Source organism: Carlito syrichta, unplaced genomic scaffold (genome assembly GCF_000164805.1).
Source record: "Carlito syrichta isolate Samal-C Ts95f unplaced genomic scaffold, Tarsius_syrichta-2.0.1 Scaffold314352, whole genome shotgun sequence".
NCBI classification, from domain to species: Eukaryota; Metazoa; Chordata; class Mammalia; order Primates; family Tarsiidae; genus Carlito; species Carlito syrichta.
In genome coordinates, this window is record NW_007258448.1 from 543197 (window position 1) to 563761 (window position 20565).

General features: G+C 35.7%; 1 protein-coding gene across 2 annotated transcripts in view; it reads right to left on the reverse strand.

Moving 5' to 3' along the window:
- ABCE1 (ATP binding cassette subfamily E member 1) overlaps positions 1-20565 on the reverse strand; it is a 33059-nt gene that overhangs the window by 12025 nt on the left and 469 nt on the right. Inside the window, exons 2-10 of one of the 2 annotated variants that reach the window (XM_021719280.1) lie at positions 13778-13904; positions 12668-12753; positions 10434-10531; positions 9000-9117; positions 8489-8626; positions 8271-8340; positions 7926-8022; positions 7164-7253; positions 985-1106 (exon numbers count right to left, since the gene is read on the reverse strand). In XM_021719280.1, coding sequence (XP_021574955.1) covers positions 985-1106; positions 7164-7253; positions 7926-8022; positions 8271-8340; positions 8489-8626; positions 9000-9117; positions 10434-10531; positions 12668-12753; positions 13778-13880 — 922 coding nt within the window. In that variant the 5' untranslated portion in view covers positions 13881-13904. Of the gene's footprint in view, positions 1-984; positions 1107-7163; positions 7254-7925; positions 8023-8270; positions 8341-8488; positions 8627-8999; positions 9118-10433; positions 10532-12667; positions 12754-13777; positions 13908-20565 lie in introns of both variants that reach the window. The other variant, XM_008071516.1, reaches the window with a different exon arrangement.

A 20565-nucleotide genomic window follows, 5' to 3' on the forward strand; every position in this document is an offset into this window, starting at 1 on the left:
AAAAAAGAGAAAGAGAGAGAGACAGAGAGACAGAGAGAGAGAGAGAGAGAGAGAGAGAAAGAGAGAAAGAGAGAGAGAAAGAAAGAAACAAACAAACAAACAAAGAAACAAAGAAACAAAGAAGCAAAGAAAGAAAGAAAAAGGAACCTGCCACAACTTTAGGGAACCTACAAGGTCACATGAATTTTCTTCTGGTATTTTTTTCCAAGGAATAAACTAAGTATCCCTTTTTTACTGCTCTGAAATGTCAGATTAAGGCACAGCTAAAGAAAAGAAATACAAATACAGAAGAAAGCAGTAAAAGGAAATGGAGAAGAAACTAAACATAAAAGGGCCTGCAAGGTGGGGAGTGTGTTGGCACTCACTCAGGAGCTCCTTAGTGTTATTCCCGTTTCTACCTTCGCTTAATAAGCTGCACAGGTAAGGAACAGACACAGAAGGGAGAGGCCAGGGAGTCCCCTTTTCTTGTGAGTATTAAAAATAAACAGAACAGGCCGCTGCAGTCCAGTCTGGGTGACAGAGTGAGACTCCAACTCAAAATAAATAAAAAATAAATAAATAAATAAATAAACAGAACTTTAAAAAATACTCATTGAAGTTTCTTAATAGAATTTTAGATAGCCTTAGTTCCAAAATGTAGGATAGAGATTACAGATAAATTTGAAACATGAAAACAAGATGAGCACTGAAGGAATTTTAGGAGTTTCATTACTATTATCAGCCTGTCAAAGGTAAGTGAAATAACAATTCCACCCACCCCTAAGAGAAAACACTCCAAAAAAGAAAAACATCTTCTATAACAACTGATGTATAACCTTATATATAAACATTTTGCTCACTGATAAAATATCAAGAAACCGGAATTTTGGATAAATTATTAGAGCAATATAAGACTACTTAACATCAACACTATATTTTTTAATCACGAAAGCAGACGAGAATACAGCATTAATCTATACGAAAATAGTTTTTTCAAAAAGTTACCTTCTCTTACACTAAAAGGCATAGTGACAACACCGTACGCGCTTGGTACGCCATATAAACAGCAAATGAAGTCAGACAGATAGTCTAATACACTTAGATCATGCTCCACCACAATAATATATCTGAAAGAAAACAGATTTTCATTTTTAAATGTAGCATAACACACAAATTAGCTAAAGTGCTTATTAACTATTTTTTAATAGTTTTCTTGTCAGGACATATTTTTACAAATTAAACACAAAGAACATATTAAACAAAACCCATAAAACATCTCCTTTAATAAGGCTCATTAGCAATGACTATATTTTAAAATGCTTTCATGAATTAAAAGAAAAAAACAAATGAACACAAAAGTTTACAGATATATGAATTAAATATGTTTTGCTAATAAGGTATGTAATTCAGAATAAATTTTACAGGCTGTACATGTTGGCTCACACCTGTAATCACAACACCCTGGGGGGCTGAGGCAAGAGGATTGCCTGAGCCCAGGAGTTCGAGACCAGCCTGGGCAACACAGCAAGACATCTTCTCTACAATAAATAAAAAAAATTAGCCAGGCATGATAATACATGCCTGTATTTCCAGCTACTTGGAAGGCTGGGGCGAAGGGTTGCCTGAGCCCAGTGGGTTGAGGCTGTAGTAGCTGTGATCGTGACACTGCACTCCAGCCTCAGAAACAGAGTGAGATTCTGACTTAAAAAAAAAAAAAAAAAATTTTATAAGGTAGAAGCAATTATAATAGATTTAATTCAGATACAGTCTAAACTGTCTGCATATTACACTATCCAACTTATGTATTAAGCCATGTATTTGTCCTGTCCCATGCTAGTTGTAGTAGAGGATGCTTAGAGGAACACATGACAAAATCCTTAACCTGAGAACCTTCATTTTAGCCGAGGAAGACAAGGAATAGATATGAAACAAGGAAGACTATGTGGCAAAATTATGCCTCACAGATAAAATCCAGTGATGGTCAGAAAGAAAACAGGTTAGTGTGTACTGGAGCACTTTATGAATGAGATGGGATATGATGAGAACCTTAAATGGATAGATTTGAATTAAGTGATAACATACAGCTGGAGTAGAAACTGAGGCAAGTAACAGTCATGACATTTTTACAGTGTTTTACTCCTATTCTAACTTTATTTATTTTTATTTTTATTTTTTGAGTTGGAGTCTCACTCTGTCAGCCTCGACCTGCTGGGCTCCGGCGATCCTTCCGCCTCAGCCTTCCAAGTAGCTGGAATTACAGGCATGCACTACGCTACCACGCCCAGCTGATTTTCTGATTTATTGTAGAGATGAGGTCTCGCTGCCCAGGCGGGTCTCGAGCCCGCAGGCTCAGGCAATCCACTCACCTCAGCCTCCCAAAGGCGTGGGATTACAGGCTGAGCCACCAAGCCCGGGTTATTCTAACTTTAAAAAATCATGCAGACATCACAAATGTCAACTTAATGCATCAGCTTCCCACACAAATAAAAATGTTTCATATTGGTATTAATGGAATCATCATTCCCCCCAAAATGACTCATTCTCATTGATATACTGTTTAAACAGTCAAGTCTGTAAACTCCTTCTCAACAATGTCTTGTGTGTCAATTTCATTCTTGTCCTTCTCTTCCTAAATTCTAGTTTGGGCTCTCGTATTTCTTTCAACATTGCTATAGACTTTTGACAAAGCTCATTTTCTTCAGGTTCCCTGATGTGCCTCTCAATTCCAAGTGAAGATATCCTTACACTTTTTTTCAAGACCTCCCAAAACTTTAGTTACTGTTTTTCTGTTACCTCATTTACATGAGGGGCAACCCAAAGAAAACTGGAATTATTTTTTGGAGGGTGGGCCCATTGTAGTACAGGCTTCAGCCCCTGCCTGTAAGTGTTCTAGGAACCCACTGGCATCAGTGTACCAGCTAGTGTTGTGAGAGACTGTGTATGGCTTCAGTGAATTTTCTTTTGGAGATTTTTTTCAATGCATTTGCCCATTTCATGATGGATGGATGATTTACACGAACAATGTGTCCACACTATGCTGAGTGTTCAGCAATTTTTGACCAAAACCTGCAAGACCCCTGGGCCCCACTCTCCCTATTCACCTGAACAACTTTTTTGTTTGTTTCCTCAGATGAAAAAAGTCCTCAAAGGGAAACGTTTTGCCAATGTAGAAGAGATGAAACAAAAAACTGCCAGAACCACTAAAAGGTATCAAAATCGACAAGTTCAAAAAGTGTTATGAGCAGTAGAAAAAGCGTCTTGATGGGTGCATTGCATCAAAGAATACTTTGAAGGTAACTGAAGGTTAAACATATAAGAGTAGATAATTTTTTATAAATAAGTTCTGTTTTGGGGGGTCCTCCCTCGTATACAAAAACACTAAAAAAAGGTATTTTTTTCCTGAATAATCCATTTATTTGTGTTTAAGAGGCTATTCTTTTTCTAGTCTCCTACCTAAGTCTTCACCTGTTGATAGCTGGTCTTTAAGGTCCATCTTGAATTCTACTTTCTGTAGGAATGCCTTTACTAATATACAAATGAACTTTGCCCCTCTTGAACCTCATGACAAGTTATCTGAAAACTGATATCTAGACTTTTACTATTTTTGAATTTGCCCAATAAACATCTTAGAGGCAAGCTGTAATTCATTTTAGCACCTCTGTGACCTTTAGTTTTATACTATATACTAAATAATACTTGATGATGCTGTTAAATAACGAAAATAAATTTATTTTTTGGAAGCTAAGAAAGTAATTTACGTCTCCAGTGGTCAAAGAAAGAATTGTGGCAAGTCTAAGATGAAAAGGGAAAATTAAAAGAAAATGTTTTCTACCACAATGGTGGTACATCAATAAAAATGGTAAATCACCCCAGTGTTGGCACTGATCCATTGTCTGAAATACTTCTCTACTTTTTACAATTAAAATTCGACACATCCTTCAAGACCCGGTGTGAGGCAGCATAGTATTATGTAGTGGCTTTTAATTTGGCTTGAAAAAACAAACAAAAACCAGGACAAACCTCCTGCCTCCTCCACCTTCAAATGGAGCCTATATACACAGAAGCACAAAATGTAAAAATGACTTAGGTTAGCCAAAATATTTTCTCTGTGGGTTTGGGAAGAAAAAGAAATACAGAGAATAGTAAGAAATTTATGTTGTAAAAATTGACACCCTACAATTAATTTTGGGTCACCTGTTGGTCTTCAGTCTTAACGATAATGTTCTGAGGTCAAACTGTATAAAATCTCTTAAATCACTGTTCCTTTCTCCAATTCATCCTCTCTGTATTCCTCATTATTTAATCAAGAATATCATCTCCAAAATCTTTTTATAGCACTAAAGATTAATGTATGCCTTGACACACAGGAGAATTTCAGAATGTATATTTCCTGAATCCATCATCAATCTATCACTACACAGAGATTATGCCATGCCTATAAATAGGACCTGCGGATCTGTGAAATGTCCTCATCACTTTTGTTGATTTTGTCATTCTAATTTGTCTTAACATGTTATCCCTATTAAAATTAAGGTTACCATCCTCTCTATCTCATAATACAGGAAAAGTCTTAAGTAGCATTACTTTTCCTCGCTAGTTTTTCTGAGGTCCACCCACACCTATTTATTTCATCTTCCTATTCTAATTTTACAGAATAGCTTCTGACATTTTAATTTTAAATTTATTCACTATAAGTAGGTGTAAGCACCTGATGTCTTATTTTCTAGTGAATGGTCTGAACATTTACATATTGAAATACTGATAAACTTTTAGTTATCTTTTTTATTATGGTTAGAACATTACATCAATCTTTAAAGTTATGTGTGAAGGTAGATGTTATCTATGACTTTCATTTTAGTATAATAAAGGGCTATAAAAATACTTCTTATAAAAAGGGGCGTGGGTTAAGAACTACTGACTGACTGTGTTATGGCACATGTATATGCTTCTTTACCACACTGTGAAGTCCTTTAACATTGGGACAACATTTTTATACTTGCATTCCCCAAAGAATCTATCAAAACACCCATGCATGTGTATGATGCAAAAACTATAACCACTATTTAGCTCAAAAAGATTGTCTCTTTTATGCCTTTTAGTTAATACATATTTAAGCTAAATCTATCCTGTAGTGTTCTTGGAGAAGCTAGAGCCTGGCTATAGGCCACTATCAAGCCTAAGACTATCATCAGTTAACTTCTACAATGGACACTACTTTTGGAATTGGAATATAAAAAATAGAACGAAAAGAATGTTTACATGTATCTTAAGAATCTGAAAAATAAATATGAGAAAAGATCATGGCTGAGACCGTCTCTTTTTACTCTCTTGGTTCTCTTCTCCATTTTTCTGAACCTCCTTTCTGTATTTCAATCTTATTCACTTTCTGCTATATTAGCTTCCTCACATCAACTTTTCAGGTTTCTAATGCTTTTTTCTGTTGTCTCTACCCTATCTAATCTGTCCAGCGAGTTTTCAATGTCACTATTTTTAAATTATTTACTTATCTGAGTTGGTGTCTCACTCTGTCGCCCAGACTGGAGTACACTGGCATGATCATGACTCACCACAGCCTCAAACTCCTGGGCTCAAGCGATTCTCCCGTCTCACTTCCAGAGAAGGTAGACTACAGGTACATGCCACCATGCCTAGCTAATTTTTGATTTTTTCTTTTGTAGAGATTTGGTCTCACTGTATTTCGCAGGCTGTATGCTTCTAATTCCTAGAGGTTTCTAAAGTAGTTACCTATTGTTTTTTTTGTAGCATCATAACCTTAGGATTTAAAAACATTGTTTAAATATTTTTATTTTAAACATGATTTTATAGCACCTTTTAGAATGTCACTTGAAATTCTTGAAGGTCTAATCCTGTTGTCTTATAATATCTGCTGACCAATTTGCATATAGTTTCTTCCTGTAATTTACAAACTTTGTAATTTATAGATTTGAGTTCATGTTCATGAAGCTGTACCTACAGGAATCTTGTGCAACCCAGGGTTGCGGACACGTCCCTTCAGAGTGAGTTTATATTTGCTTCTGCTGGTTCCATAAAACTATATATTCCAGGACCCCCTTTGAATATTACTTTCTCACCTTGGAGGGGTCATAGATTCCATTGGTAAAATAAATTTCAATTCTACAATCACGCAAACTGCTAGCCCATAAACAGAGATTTGAAAGGAGCCATCCTTCCACTACCAGCGAACTCAGAGAGTGACAGATTTATGCTTCCTTGACATTTCAATGCATTGCTAGGCAATTTGTTTCTAATTTACCACTTTGCTAAGAAGGCAGTCCTTTGAGAGTCTTGGCATTTTATAGGTAATACTACAATAAAAAGTCTCGTTTCTTGTCCACAAGTGGGTGTTACAACTCCCAAGACTTATTACAGAAACCAGCCACATCTGGAAAGCTATGTTTTTACCTTTCTTTTTTACAGTTCTTGCTTTGGTTTTTGATCTCTTGGGACTTCTCTTGTTTTCTTACAAGATGAGCCGTGTATTTCTGAAAGTATGCTTATTAAATCAGCTCTAAGGAGAGGCAGTATATTATAGAAAATGCTGTGCAGAAAAAAAAAATCCTAGCTTCTGGCATAACTTTGTCATACAGTAAATTTGCAACCTAGAACAAATACAGTAACTAAGCATTCTCAGACTTATTCTTCATCTGCAAGATGGGAATACCACCTAAAGATTCTTACAAGATTACCATAAGGTCAAATGAGATAATGAACGTGAAAACTTCACAAACAACAAAAGCACTCTGTAAATACAGGGTGTTTTGAATACTTAACAGAGGTTATTAAGTTCCTTCTCCTGCTCAGCAAAATTATGAACCAGAATTACTCTAATGATTCTTACGATATTCTAAATTTGTATATGAGAAAGAGCCATTTGAGAATCTGGCAAAAGTTAAGAATTTGCTTCCCAGAAAGTCACATATTTATGCCAATATTTGCATATCATTTTAGAGTATTTCTAGGCTCCCTGGAAACAGAGGTGACAATAAATGAATTTTACACTAAGAACCTCAGTTCTAGGTAAGAAAATTCAGGTGGTAGCTACAAACAACCAAGATGAAAAAGATGTACATACAAATGACACTGACTGTTCCAGTTTTTGATCTTTAGAAATCTGTAAAACTCCCCAAACAAAAAACACAGCAATATCTTATATCTTTACTTACCTATCTGGATTTATTAGAGATCGAATAGTAATAGCAGCCTTTAAACGCTGTTTGACATCTAGGTAACTAGAAGGTTCATCAAACATGAAACTAAAAAACAAAGCAAATAATAATTTTGAAAGATATTCTATCTTGCATATTATTTTAAAGTACTGCAATGGTAACAGCTTCTGCTTTAACAAAAACAAAAATCTCCTCAAATACTAATGAAGAATCTAGCTGTAATGATAAAAATTTATGTGTTTTGTTCAGAAGCAGAAGAAAAAAGTTACAAGAAGCAAGATTGTATACCAAGTTTGAGGAGAGCCTAGCATATACATTTATACCTCCTTGTGAAAAATACTATGCTGAAGTAGTATGGAGAGCTTTCCTCTTAATTACCTAAAGTCAGCTGCATTTAAGCAAACAGTCTTTTGGAGGACACTGCACAGAATTCATGGAATACTTTGTGGAGAAGAGCTGCCCTGCACCAGCTGCCAGAGCAGAAATGTGGAAAAATACAAAAGCAGAAAGTGTCTGGGATAAGAGAGACATTAAAGTAGGAGGGAAACTTGCCTTTTCACTCCCTTCTCTCTCACATGGCATGTCATCCTGATCTAGGTTGATTTAGAAGACCTCATGTTTTGCTTTAGGGAGTTAAAAAGCTTGCTGGCCTGGTTGTAGAGTTCTAATTTCTTTCCAAACTATTCCTTTATTAGCAGCATTACAAATAAAAACTCTAAATTAATGATTAGGATAAACAAAAATGGTAAAGTAACCTACATATCAGCTTTCTGTATGCAAACAACAGCGCAAGCAAATCTCTGCAACTCTCCGCCTGAAAGATCTTCAACATTTCGCTCTTTTAGGTGGGTCAAATCTACAAAGAACATAGAGGCATTGTGCTCAATGTCATAAAATTTATTTTACCTCTTCCAGGTGAAACATATGCTGCCTATCATCATTTTGAGTTTCAATGCTGTTATCAGATGAAAAGTATGTAATATAAAAAGTAAATATGATAATTTACTAGTGATTTTTCCCATTTATTTCAGTAGTCCAAAGATGCACACCTTCATGACTTAAGTTCAGGGTCTATTAAAATACATATACACACAAAACACCTACCAAGCTGCTGACATACAATTGCTTGTGTCTTCGTTTCATCCTTTCGATCCAAAATAGATCCCACTGTCCCCTGTCATAATATACCAGAAATAGTTACCACCATTTTCCTTCAATATTAAAAAAAAAAAGTTACAAAGTAAAACAAGTTTACTTTGATATATCTTTTATACTTTCACTAGTACCTATATTACACAAATTCCCTCTAAAAAGCAACTGACCTTTGCAGCCTTGGGAATCTGGTCTACATATTGAGGTTTGATAATGGCTTTTAGGTCATCTTCTAGGATCTTGGTAAAGTAATTTTGTAATTCAGATCCGCGGAAATAAGTCAAAATTTCTTGCCAGTCAGGAGGATCCTATAAAATATATATACAATAATAATTTTATAGCTGTAAAGAAGATGAATGCTATATAAAATATGACTCCTCCAAAAAGAATGCTTCTGGTTTCTAATTTAACTTGAAGATTGGTGATGGATCTGACTTCATATCAAGTCATAACAACTCCTAACAATCTAAGGAAACTTCAAAATTTTCAGCTAAGAAGCAATAACAGATTTTAATACAATCACAAAGGAATGAAAGAGTTTCTCCTATGTAGTTTCTCAGTACTAATTTCACAAATAATCTTGAAAATAAGAACATCAAAAAAAAAAAAATCACACTGTCCCCTCAAAAATTTCATAAAACTGACTCAAGATATTAATTTTTATTAGGTGGTAATACATACATCATACTTTCCAAGGTTTGGCTTCTGCTTTCCTGCTAAAATTTTTAAAGCAGTTGACTTTCCAATACCATTAGTTCCAACTAATCCCAAAACTTCACCTGGACGAGGGATAGGCAACCTGTTATAAGTATACAAAAATAATAAAACAACTCAAGACAGGTAGAGTAGAAAAAGCTACATGATATCAGAATTATGTATTTTAATGCAGCTGCACTTCACACGCATCCATTAATAAGCTAAGAACTACATGCCAGATATTATTGGCTATTAGGAAATAAAAACAGCCAAAATTAATTAACCTAAACTGTTAACTGTTAGAAATGCAACATGACCAACATTACTCAAGTTTTATTTATTCAAGTTTCATTCAAAGTCCATTTTTTTTTTTTTTTTTTGAGTTGGAGTCTCACTCTGTTGCCCAGACTGGAGTGCAGTGGCCGCTCCCGACCACTGCAGCCTTGACCTGCTGGGCTCCGGCGATCCTTCCGCCTCAGCCTTCCAAGTAGCTGGAACTACAGGCGCGCGCTACCACGCCCGGCTAATTTTTGATTTATTGTAGAGATGAGGTTTCGCCAAGTTGCCCAGGCGGGTCTCGAACCCGCGGGCTCAGGCAATCCACTCACCTCAGCCTCCCAAGGCGTGGGATTACAGGCTAAGCCACCGAGCCCGGCCAAAGTCCATTCTTGGGTAACATTTCTTTTTTACATACAAGGCTCAGTTTTAATGTGTAACAAAAATGCTTTGGTACAAAATTACATAGCAGGTGCAACCTCACATTGTCTTTTTTTTCTGGCCTGCCATTTACTTACAAGGAGAGAAGTGCCACATCAACCAGAAATATTCCACTTCATTCTCCCTGCTGCAGTAGGCCCCTTAAAGCTGGCAGGTTGAGAAATATCTTTTTGTTAGTAAAATCTAGACTCTCAGGTTCACAAATATTAAGTAGACAAAAATCTCAAAGAATTAGGGATTTTAAATGATTTAATAATATTTGTCCAAGTTCAAAGGGACATGATCTGTATATTAATGGATAAATGAAATCAAAAGCAAGTTTCCTCAAAAGTTATTCTGGGGATAAAATGTACTAGGAACAACAGTGAATGCTCTCTGTACTGGTTGTATATTAGAATAATCTGGGACTTTTTCAGTGTACTAAGGTCCTGACCCTACATCCAGAGATTATGATGTAACTCATCGGGGTTGAAACTTGGGCATTAGTAGTTTTAAAAAGTCCCCCAAGTAATTCTAATGTTAGCCAAAGTGAATCACTGAAATATACAATATGATGGTGCATGATGCTATAATATTTTACTTCCCTTTAGTGAATGGTTAGTAACAATTATTCCCCATTTCTGCATTTCTCTGAAAATTCCAATGGAATTTTACTCTTAACTTGACAGAAGTAAAGAGGAATATGCTGATGAGAAAATATACCTGTGAAGTTTGAAGGCATTGGCACAGTATCGATGTGTGGTTTCCTTTTCCAAGTTGCTTGGTAAATTGACAATTGATAAGGCGCCAAAAGGGCATTTCTGTTATTTAAAATAAAGAATTAATTTTTTATTAATTTGTAGAAATATACACAACTAAAATAGCGTAAAAATATTTTATGAGCAATCTTCCAAATATGGGAGTTGCACAAAGATGTGAAATACTGTTTCATTCCTTTTATTACTTACTTAAAAATAAAAAGTCCCTTGAAGGCTAGACTCATATTAACTTCAGCTATCCCTCCGTATATGTGGTAGAATGGGTCCAAGACCCCGAGTATACCAAAATCAGCACATACTCAAGTTCCAAAGTTGGCCCCAGGGAACTTGAGTATACAGTCAGTTCTCCCTATGTGCAGGTTTTGCATCCCGCAAATACTGTATTTTCGATCTATGTTTGGTTGAAAAAAAATCCACATATAAGTGGATCCATACAGTTTGAAACTGTGTTGTTCAAGTGTCAACTGTAGCTGGATATTTCTTCCTCTACTTCCTTCAATTATTCCTGTCCTTGTATGCTTCCTTTTTTACCTTGTAAAGTTCTTTAAGGTCATGAATTACATCTTTTTAGGGGCTATTTCCATTCCACCAATAGCTAGCATATGTGTTTTCTTTATGACTTTTATCAATCTCATATAGTAAAGATACTTCAATTCTGAGTAAATTCACATTTTAAAAGAATATTCAAAGAAAAGCTTATTCAAGTAACATCTGACTATCAGGTAAATGCTCAAGGAACAAGAATGGCAAGAACAGGAAGGACATTTAAGAACGGTAATGTGGCTAGAAAAATTTCTCAGAAGTACAAGTCAACTACAGAGGTACATTCAAAGATGCAAACTGATTAGAGACCTGTTTAATAAACACGCTCAATGAGCTCAGAGGACAAATTCAAAGGTCTCTAGGTACAAAGATTTCAGTGAATTTCTATTTTTATAACTTACAAAAACAGAAAATTTTTAAAAAACTTGTTTTCTAATAATTTGCATACTCTAGCCGAAACTATTGATTCTTTATAATGTATATTTTTCTTTCAGTGGAGTTACTGACATTATCCTCTTTCCACCAATGTACATAAATGCTTACAGGTGGCAAGTGATTTAAACATCCTTAAATCTACAAGGAAAAAAATATCTACAATGTTCACATATGATGTGCATTCTAAGATCCTTAGTGTTCAGAAAGTGTATATTACTCCTCTACCTGCAAACTCATTAGTATGTTTTCATGCATATCCAAAATGTAGAAATTCTACTTTCCTATATTCCTACAGTAACAAAGAAAGAAAATAGAATAGATGATACTACATTGTTTAAAACCAGGTTCCCTGCACCTAGGACATAGGCAGGCATCTAAACCAGAGATAAGTATATATGGGCTGGAAGAAATGTCTCCTGCTCATATTTTCAAAACAAGGGAAAATGTTCTCACGTGTCCATAAAAACGTTCTAGATACTTAATCAAGATGTAGAAACCAATATAAAATACACATGTGATTTATATGAACAATTAATAGGGTGGTATTCATGCTCTGGTGAAGATCCTTTTTATAATATCAACAAATAAAACTTCTAAATGAAGAACATTACACACTGGCTCCTAAGTTTCTTTAATGAACTGAAGTTAGAAATTCACTATTCAAAAGTCAACAGGCTGTAACTATTCAATGCAACAAAAACTGACTGAAAATTACACTATTGGGATAAATTCAAGGGAAATGTATAAAAAGTAGAAGAACCACTGAAGGATTAAGCTAAATTAAAAAATTTTTGGCTGTGTGCATTTCTGTTTAAAAGATATAAATTTAAAATTAAATACAGACTTGAAAAAACATGTCACATGACAGTCATTTTTTATATTTACATTTCTAAAACATTCTGGTGACATTCAGGAAAATGTTCTTCTTATAAAAGAATGAAAGAAAGAGAAACAACAATTTTTGTTGGAAATGGCTTCGCAGAGTCGAGTATGGCAAGAATAACTTTTAAAAAGGGTGATTTAATTAATTCCAAAAAGTAACAATATTATCAATATTATAATACCATTTTCCTAAATTTATATTCTCTGTTCATTTGCTTTATACTTTGTCTTTTTAAAAACAGTTATAACATAGCATTCGGAATTTTTAGATTCCATTTTTAGGTTACAAATTTGATCCATAAATAAAATATTACTTACCTTAATACAAATACCACAACCAATACAAAGTGTTTCAGAAATCCATGCTATTTTGCTCTGAGGTGTAACCTCTATGCATAATTTTCCTGGTAAAGAAAAGATATAATTAAGCAATTTTCCCTGATCTTCTAATATAAATAACACTGTTGTTTACGCAATGCAGGTTACAAATTTCCATACAGGAGCTGATTTTCAAAAACAAAAACTGCAAAAAGAAACACATTTGAGATAATGTCTTAAATTATTATTTTGGGGAAGTAGACTTCTGAATTAATTACTTGTATGAATTATACTCTTATTAGGAAATAGGGAGATGACTTTAATATTATTTATTTTATTTACTACTGGGGAAGTAAATATGCAAGTAAAAGTATGGCAGACCCTAAAATACTTTTATTTTTAAGCCAACTAACCTGAATTTTTAAATCATAAAACAAAACATATGTTGGAAATGGTTAAGGAGACCATAAAATGTTAGATCAGCAAAACTCCAAAACAGCAGTTATCTAATATACAGGTAAAAGTAAACATGGTATTAGGGATATTAATAATGGAATTTCAGAATAGCATGGGAGAAAATAATATACAAAAATTACAGTTTCTTTCAAAATTTGCTAAGTCTATACTTCCCTAATACATTTAAAGTAACAATTATTTAAAACAACCCTTAATGACTACCAGCAATTTGTCAACTCTGAATTGTTGGCAATTTATGTAATCTTCAAAATACAGCAAAATGCTACAAACAGTAATTCCTATTAAGCATTTTATTCTTGTTTTTTAAAGATAAAAATACTATCACATACAAAGTTTTTGGCAGCCCTTCTCCCATTAATTACTATAGGATTTTGCAGAATAGCAAGATCAGTAACCTGAACTCTGGTTTGATTTTACATTCAATAAACTTTTAAATATTGATACATTATTCCACAATTTGGTTTTCTTTTTTAAAAAAGTATCATTTAGTCATAAAGTAATAAAAGAAATTTAGAATAAACTAGTTTTCCTTACCTTCATAGTTTAAAGAAACTAACAGGGAACCCAAAGTATATGCTAATGCACCAAACCAGTTTTCTTTCAAAATCTTCAATGATCTACAGAACCACTTACCCATTCTAACCACAGGACAACTCTTTTTGCATTCCTGTCGACATTTCTTAGGTTTACATTTGTCATGGTTGACAATAGCAATTCTTGTTAATTTGTCTGCCATAATAGTAAGAAAGAATATCCAGCTCTTCTATTAAAGAAAAATTAACAAAATTACAGCAAATTCAATGCAACTAGTTAAGAGAAATAATTCATAGGCATGTAAGACAGGAGAACACAAATGATCAGTATATGGGGATGAAATTATCTGGAAAATACAAAAATTTAAAGAATAGTAAAATAATCTAGTAAGGTTGGGAAAATCAAAATTTACACACACAACTTAATCAGAAGACTTTTATACGGAAGAAAAATCATGCCATTTACAATAGTGACAAAAAAGAAAATACCTGTGAATATACACGTACTTTAAGATATATACACAAAACTTTCAAAACACTGAATGACATAAAACACTTGAACAAATATCATGTTCATTTTTACAATAAATAATCAATATCAGAGATTCCAATACTCCCTGAATTTATACACTTAACTCAATCTCATAGGGGAAAAAGAACCAGGGAAACCAAATCTAAAGCTCTTACGGAAAAAGAAAAGAAGAACAGCCAGGAAAACAACAAAAAAAAAGCAAGGAGGATGAGAAAATTTTCACTTGATGGATTAAAAAAAAAGATACAAGGTCTCAATAATTAATATTGATACTAGCGTATAAATACAGACCAATAAAATAAAAAGGCCAGATATGAAAACTAATACATAAGCCATCATGACAGTATGAGAGAAATGGCAAATAATTATTAATGTTGTGACCATCATGCTGATAACTGAAAAAAAGCAAAAACTGTACTTCTCTGGGAACTTGTGATATAGCCAGATGGATTCTATGATAATAGCAATGAAATGGAGACCAAGTAACTTTATGTATATACTGTGCTCACTTTTAAAGCTTTTCTAAGTCTTGACATATGTGTAATTAACCACACAGCATAAAGATGAAAGTGAACTTAAAAATCTTTTACAATATTAAGCTTAGTAATTTAGACATTAATTTCCGTAGAATGGCAATTAAAGTAAATAATTCCAAAAAATGTCTTAATACTCAAGTTTATTCCAACACATCATGAAAAACCTGAAGCCAAGACTATCCATTTATAGATATTCTGTTGGCTTTTTCTTACTGTGATCCTCCATCTTGATTTTTCTTTTTTTTTTTATAATCTGCTTCCCCTTGTAGCCTCCTCAAGTCTTTCTCACACCCATCAATATCACCAGGCTTGAAGGAGGATAAGAGATCTTACCCCTCAATGCTGTCCCAGACTATCATCTCCCCTAACTCTCTAAAAACAGTTTTGCCTCTCAACTGTTTTAGTCATTTGTTGATCACTCCCTTTCATCCTTTGAAGATTGTAGCCTTTGGATAACTTTCACTCTTTTACAATTCCTGTCGTAGTTCTTGGTGATTTCAGTATGTTTACAGATGATCATTCTATTAATAATCTGTCCTTTAATTAACTCTTTCCTCCAACATCTTATCTTCGAACCTACCACAGCCCCTCATTCTTTTGGTCACACTCTAGACTTTATTATTACCGATAATTGCAATCCTTCTATAACCTCAATTTCAAATACCCCATTCCCCAACCATCTTCTCAGCTCACCCCCTACTATATAGGTACCAATCCAACAATCCTTTAATCCCCCCCATTCTCCAAACTTACTCTAAATATTTGATTCTATCACTTTCTTCAGTTCCTTGGTCCTTGGTACCTTTATTTCCCTTCTCACCCAGCTAAAATTCCATTGTCAATCATCTACATCCTGAATCACAATCTTGGTTAAATTCAACTCTTCATCTGCATACATACAGTTTAAAACAGGTGGAGAAAAAAAATCAAGGCCTGCTGACTAGTCTCCTTCTAAATTTGCCATCTCAAATGAATCCTTATGCCAACTAGCAATCACACAATATGTATTTCCACAGCTAAGTCTATTTGTATATGCTAGAAGACATTTCCTACGGAGAATGTTCCAACAATTCTCCCTCTTGTCTTCAACTTCATTAATTATTCTCTACACTGGCTCATTCTCATCAGCATTCAAGCACTCGATTATCATCTTCCATTGCTTTATATCTCCTTCTTTAAGACTACTCGAAAGAGTTGCCCATGCTCAATGTCTCACATTTCTGTCTAGACAGTAACTCCTAAATCCATTCAATGCTCTAGTGCCCATCATTTCATCAAAACAACTTGCATGCCATCACTGTTCTGCACATGACCAATCAGCCAGGTATGGTGGCACACACCTGTAATCCCAGCACTTTGGGAAGCCAAGGACTGCTTGAGCCCAGGAGTTCAAGACCAGCTGGGCAACATAATAAGACCTCATTTCTACAAAAAAATTAGTCGGGCCATGGTGATGTGTTGGGACATGCTTGTATTCCCAGCTACGCTGGAAACTGAGGGCAGACACTTGAGTCCAGGAGGTCTAGGCTGTGGTGAGGCATAATCACACCACTGCCCTCTAGTCTGAACAACAGACTGAGACCCTGATTCAAAAAAACAAACCTGACCAATTTATTGCATCTGACACAAATTATGACTTTTTTCCTATTAGACAATACCTTTCCTAACTTTGTTCTAAGATACAGCACTTACCTAGTTCCCTTCCTACTTTCCTGGTCACTCCTTATCTTCCAGGCTTCTCTATGTTCAATGTGCTCTATCTAAGACTCAGTCATTTTGTCCATCTATTCTTAGTCCCCAAGGTGTTCTATTGTGGCCTTGTGACTTTAAATTCCATGTATATAAGGCAAATCCCCAAATTCCTTTCTATTTCTGTCAAAACACCTCTCCTGAATCCTACAATTGTATATCTGTCTACTCACCTATGCAGTATCTCCTCTTGAAGGCCTAGGAGGCATCTCCCTAACTAAGCTCCTGAAATTCTCAACAAAATTCGCACCTCCAGCTGTCTTGCCCATTTTGTTAAATAGCAGCTCCAGTCTTTCCCACTCCACAACAGCAAACCCTGTTGAATCTACCTCTAAAACACATCCAGAATCTGACCACCTCTCATGACTCTGCTCTAAGCCATCATCACCTCTTACTTGTATTAGTCTAACAGCTTTCTAACAGATTTCTTTGCTTTTATCCTCCCTCTTATACTCTAATCCTCAAAAGTGCATTCTCGATATAGGAACCAGAGTAAGTCTTACAAAAAGTAAGCCAGATCATGTAACTCCTCTACTTAAAATCCTGCAACAGCTTCACTTCTCAGTGTGAGTAAAAACCAAAGTCCTTAAGATAGCCAATGGGGCATGGATCAGCCTGTTAACTTTCTGATATCAGCTCCAACTACTCTACCTCTTGTTCATGTGGCTCCAGTTATACTGGCTCTTTGTTGTTCTAGCACATGCCAGGCATGTCCTTGCTTCAGCATCTTAGCACTTTCTGTTCCTTCTGCCTGTAATGCTATTCCTCCTAGAGAGTTACATGGCTCATTCCTTCAAATCTTTGCCCCTGTTTCTAAGTGAGCCGTCTCTAGCTACACTATCAAAAAAGACATTCAACTGCCTTTTTATCCCTCTTTCTTGCTTTATTTCCCCCTTATCACTTCCTGTACATTTCACATATGTACCTGGTGAATATGAACATATTTATATTATGTGTTTATACATACGCACACACACATGCTTTCTCATGCTACAAACACACAGTTTTTTCCCCTCCCTAAGTAGCATGCACTCCCTCATCATGAGGGCAAGGAGTTTTGTTCATTACAGGGCTGAATCAGTGTAGAAGATCAAACATTCTGCTGAATGAATGAGAACATAAATTTAAATATGGTAAACAATTCTCCTATGGATTACAAAAAACATTCTGCTGAATGAATGAGAACATAAATTTAAATACGGTAAATAATTCTCCTATGGATTACAATGACTTTAGAATCTTGCAAGTTATGCATATTTTATGGTAACTGTTGTCCACTAAATTATATACTAAAACACAAATCATTCAAAAGAAGACTAAATACTCTTGTAAAAAACAAAGAATTATGCTCAAACAGGTTTACTCTACTTTAAAATCTGGTCTAAGTCTTGTAAAGATTAGAAGAGGAAGAAATTAAATTAAAAGACTTGAACTGCTACAAAAAAACTATGATTTTGAAAATGATTATTCACCAACCTATTAAAATAAAACTGGAACCATACATTCTAATTTAAATATTGAATGCCTTTCTACAAATTACCCAGTAAAAGAGCATAATGAGTTCCCCTCAAGAGGATAAATCTTTTATAATGAAATTGCTTAAATTCTATTTCTGTCACACTATTAAAATATTAACTTTTTCAAACTTTTACTTAAAAAACAGCATGTAAGAGACATTAGAAAAAAGAAAAGAAAAGAAAAGAAATGGGAATCTCGCTACACTGCCCAGACTGGATGAAATAGTTATTCTCAAGCAAGAGAGGGCATAAAAGCCTGGAACTAGGGCTCAAAGGATCCTTCTGTTCAGTTTCCCAAACAGCTCGGACTCTGGGTACACCCAGACTGATTTTTTCCAGAAGAAAAACATACCAGAGGTGGTTAATAAACTGATTGATATAAAAAGTGACAAACTGTAACGCATTTAAGAAAAATGAAGGCCAGGCTCGGTGGCTCAACCTGTAATTCCAGCACTTTGGGAAGCAGAGGCGAGTGGATTGCCTGAGTCCACGGGTTCAAGACCACCCCGGGCAACTTGGCGAGACCCTGTGTCTACAATAAATCAAAAAATAGCTGGGTGTGGTATTGTGTGCCTGTAGTTTCAGCTAATTGGAAGGCTGAGGTGGAAGGATCATGGGGCCCAGCAGGTTGACACCGGGGTGGCTGTGAGCGTGCCATGGCACTCCATCCTGGGTGACAGAGTGAAACTCCAACTCAAAAAAAAAAGAAAAATTAATATGGATTGTTTGTAGAACTGCTGTGTAAACACTATAAATTCAATTTGTATATTAGTTTCAAGAACCAGGGGAAGGGGGATTCTCCACTTTTTTTTTTGAGTTGGGGGTCTCACTCTGCTGCCTAGGCTGGAGTACAGTAGCATGATCACAGTTCACTGCAGCCTCGACCTCCTGGGCTCAGGCAATCCTTCCACCTCAGTCTCCTAAATAGCTGAGACAATAGGTATGCACCACCAAGCCCAGCTAATTTCTTAATTTTTTTGAAGAGATTTTGCTACATTGCCTAGGCTGGGCTGGAACTCCTGGGCTCAAGTAGTTCTCCCACCTCAGCCTCCTGCCTCCCAAAATGCTGGGATTACAGGTATGAGCCAGTACACCTGGCTCTACTCATTTTTCAATAGGAAAGACAGGCACAGTAAAGCTTGGAGATTATAGTAACAGACTTCTGGGAACAAAGGGTTTTAAGTTACTTCACATCTGAAGACAAACTGTTCAAAATGGGCAATCAAACAATGACACTCAATGTCATTCTTCCAGCTGAGGAAAAAAGGAAGTGAAAAGCATTTAGTCTAAAACCAACATTACTGTAATGCTGTGTAAAGCATTTTAAAGATGGCTGTTAACTAACGATGCTTATGATCACATGAAATTTTCTAACCTATGCTTATTGTAGGTTATTAGTCTTATAAAACACTTATAATATGTTGGGAGTGGTATACGACTCTGATTTCAAAGTCTTAAATTCAAGACATTCAGAAGAAGCTGGGCACAATGGTTTATGCCTATAATCCCAGCACTTTGGAAGGCAGAGGCAGGAGGATCACTTGAAGCCAGAGTTTGAGACCAGCCTGGGCAATCAAGTGAGATTGTCTCTGCAAAAAAAATATAAATTAACTAACTAACTTAAAAAAACTTACAAGAAACTCTAACTTAATATTACTTTCTCCTTTTCCCCCCCTGGCATTATATTAAATGTTCTTCCTTATTATTTTTTTTTTTAAAGTAGGGAAGAACAAAGTTTTAAACTAAAAAAAAAAAAAAAAGAAACTCCATACCAACCCGAAACACCTTTTGGTTCAAATACAGATAACAGCCTCTGGTTACACCGACAAAGCACTATCGTCAGGTGGATGGTACAGAATGAATATAAAGGACAAAGTAGTGCAACATATATGCCACTATCATAAATAGGTAGCAGTCCCGCGGAAGAGATGGTAAAAATAAAAAGAGTTATTCGGACAGTTTATTCCTTACTCGTGTCGACTTTACTATCAAAAAAGGAGAAAATGCTAACGTATTTCATAGGATGTGGGAATTCAGCTTTGGCTGTCATGCATTCACAACAAATACTAAGTGCCTACAGCGTACGAAGCCCCGAAGAGATAATAGAAATATTTACTGAATAAAGACATCATCCTTGATCTCAAGGAGTTCAAGATACAATAAAGGGGAAAACGGACAAGTCACCAAGGGGAGGAAAGTGCCGAGTGCCATAAAAGCGTCCCCAAAAAGCTATGGGTGTTCAACGGGGAAACCGCTTGGGATAACCCCAGTCACAGACGCGCACACGTCATGCTATGAGAAGAGTCGAGCGACGTCTGACCATCGTTTCTATAAAGCCTGGGAGTGGACGGGGAGTATTCGACTTCATGGCGGCAAGATGCCATGACTCATTCCACCATCACCAGAACGTGGGAGAGAAGCCACGACTTCCCACAGCCCAATCCGCACATGTGACAGTACGTCCGATATCCAGGGCGGGGGACGAGGGGATGCTGCAAGTGCTGAAGCTGCCTTCCTCTCCCGAAGGGTCAGCTCCGGGGTGGGAGCGGGGGCA